At 52.5% G+C, this 2694-nt stretch overlaps 1 protein-coding gene across 1 annotated transcript; it reads left to right on the forward strand.

Annotated features, from left to right (window-relative positions):
* The first annotated feature begins 465 nt into the window (after positions 1-465).
* Positions 466-1608, forward strand: sft2d3 (SFT2 domain containing 3). The gene has a single exon (XM_046041468.1). The coding sequence runs from the start codon at positions 527-529 to the stop codon at positions 1211-1213; it is 687 nt and encodes a 228-aa protein (XP_045897424.1). The 5' UTR covers positions 466-526; the 3' UTR covers positions 1214-1608.
* The last annotated feature ends 1086 nt before the right edge of the window (positions 1609-2694 follow it).

Here is a 2694-nt window from a genome sequence, read left to right on the forward strand (position 1 = left end):
ACACATATATACATATACACATATATACATATACACACATATATATATACACACATATATATATACACACTATATATATATATATGAGATTACTGGATTATTATTCCTCATGCATTCACCTAAAAGCAGGATTTTACTGAGCATTTAGTATCAGCCTGCAGCTAATGATCATTAATTCATTCATCTGCTGATTATTTCCCCATTAACTGATTGCAGTAGTGAGACTGTTGTCATGGTGACGCCTTCATGTTTGTTGTCAGGTTAAACCTCAAAATGATTAAAAATATGAACTAATGTACAAACTGTTTAATTTAGAATAAAACATTAAAGTATTTCCCTCTGAGGGGAAAGTACCTCTAATATGTACTACAGTACAGTAGTCGAGTAAAAGTACTTCACCTCCGACACAATAACCCGGATGTCAGCAGCTTCTTCTTCTGTCCTCCGGGGGGCGGCGGAGGTTCTGCGGTTAGGAAGCAGCGAAGAAGAAGCGCAGCTAGCAGCTAGCCAGTTAGCTTCCTCCGTCATGGCGGAACTGAACCGACAGCTGCAGGAGTATCTGGCGCAGTCCAAAGGCGGCGGCGCCAAGACCATCTCCCAGTCCAGCTCCAGCACCACGGTGGACCTGGACGACCCGGAGCCGGTACCCGGGAGCTGGTTCGGGCGGTGGTCGCGCCCGTGGTCCGGGGGCCGCGGCGGCAGTCCCTCCGGGCAGAGCTCCGGCGGACACGGCGGGTTTTCCTGGCCGTGGTCGGCCGAGCCGGACCCGTGCCTGCCGGGCCTGAGCCGCCGGCAGCGGCTGGTGGCCTGCGGGGTCTGCGCGTGCTTCTCCGCGCTCTGCTTCGGGCTGTCCGCGCTGTACGCGCCGCTGCTGCTGCTCTACGCCCGCAAGTTCGCGCTGCTCTGGTCGCTCGGTTCGCTGTTCGCCATCGCGGCCGCGGCGATGCTGCGGGGCCCCAGCAGGCTCGCCGCCGGCCTGCCCACCTCCCCGGGGGCCGCGGTGTACCTGTGCGCCCTGGGCGGGACTCTGTACGCGGCGCTGAGCCTCCACAGCACCGTGCTCACCGCGCTGGGAGCCGCGCTGCAGGTCACCGTCATCGTCGGGTACGTGGTGTCGCTGCTGCCGGGGGGCAGCGCCGGGATCCGGTTCATGGGGGGCATGGCGGCGTCCGCCATCAAAAGGACCGTCACCGGGAAAACCATGCCGATCTGACCCGGTGTCTGACCCGGGACCCGGTGTCGGAGAGCGGACTGAACTCAAAGGCTTTAAAGGCCGAGTCCCCAAACCGGGTCCGGGGGCCTCCGGGACCTGGAGAGGACCAACTTTATTTTGTTTAAACATTCCACGGCAGGCTGATTATTGATCATCGGCTGCCGTAACAGATAGTTGGAGACTGGAACTGAGGCAGGATCCTGGAGGTGGAGGACCTGGACCCTGACCTGCAGGACCCTGCTGCCGCTCAGGACCTGGACCCTGACCTGCAGGACCCAGCTCCCGAGCAGACCACCACAGAAAGACTTTAAAGTGTGATAACATGTATCTGGGTGTTTGGAACTGGTGTGAGTGAAGAAATCTCTTTAATACAGGAAATAAAAATCTGATCAGAAGTTTGTTTCATGTTTTCTGTGATCAGCTGCGACCTCTGACCCCTGAGGGAAACACCCAGCTGTTTCCAGCAGACACATCAGCTGCTGGGTTCAATCTGCGCATCTTTCATTCTTTGATTATCGTTTTAAAACCAAAACAGGGAAACACTGATGTTTAGTGTAACTCAGCAGCAGATAAACTCTGAGCTCGAACATCAGCTTAGCGAAAAGACGAGACTCGACCCGGGACGGGAACTCTGCCCGAGAGTCCTGCGGTTCTTCACAGATGAAGGAACGATGCACAGACTGAAGCATGCCGGGCTACTTTAGAGTAGAGCTCGACACTGAAAAGCAAATAAAGGTCTGACGGTCCCTCGTATTTCACTACAGAACATCAGCTCGCCGTTTCCTGCGGCTCCCTGTCGGTTATTCAGCGTGCTGGTTTGACCTTACTTTGGTAGTCCAGAGGTGCTCAAACTTCTTCACATCAGACCTGGACTAGGGTTACGACCCCGGCACCAAACCCATAGCGGGCATAAAATACCACCTGACAGGTCACCACCTTCTTATTGTTGTCACGGACAAGCCGGGTGAGCGGTTTTATTTCTTTAAGTGATTAGTTCATCCTCACTGGCCTATCAGGGCAAAGCCTGCAGCTCGGGGGGGGAGGAGTGAAATACTTTAGTGACCAAATACGAATTGAAGGATATTTTTTGATGCGTGTTGAAAGTAAACAACAGAAAATGATTTAGTTAACTTCAATAAACTGAAGTGAAAGACCTCCGAGAGCTTTTTCCTTTAGTGGAGTCAAACCTCCGAAAATACGACGAGTAGAAAACGAGACAGCGGAGTGTTGAAACTAAAACTACAGAGACGTGTTTCTTGTGCTGATAAACAGTTTCTCTCTTCCGGCGCGCCGTTCGTGTGTTTGACCGGAGACGTTTCGGTTCTACTCGGTACCGAGTAGCGGTGCCGCTCATAGTTACGGTTGAGAAAGGATGTTTCATTACGGAAAGTGTACGAAACCCATGACGTCACTCATTCAGTCATCGTGTTACAGAAAAAGATTTTTGATTTATTTAAAGACGTAGTTCACTGCGCTGATTC

Source organism: Micropterus dolomieu, unplaced genomic scaffold (assembly GCF_021292245.1).
Source record: "Micropterus dolomieu isolate WLL.071019.BEF.003 ecotype Adirondacks unplaced genomic scaffold, ASM2129224v1 contig_3470, whole genome shotgun sequence".
Lineage (NCBI taxonomy): Eukaryota > Metazoa > Chordata > Actinopteri > Centrarchiformes > Centrarchidae > Micropterus > Micropterus dolomieu.

Coding starts and splice junctions, on each gene's coding strand:
- sft2d3 (XM_046041468.1), top strand. CDS start 527: ATGGCGGAACTGAACCGACAGCTGCAGGAGTATCTGGCGCAGTCCAAA.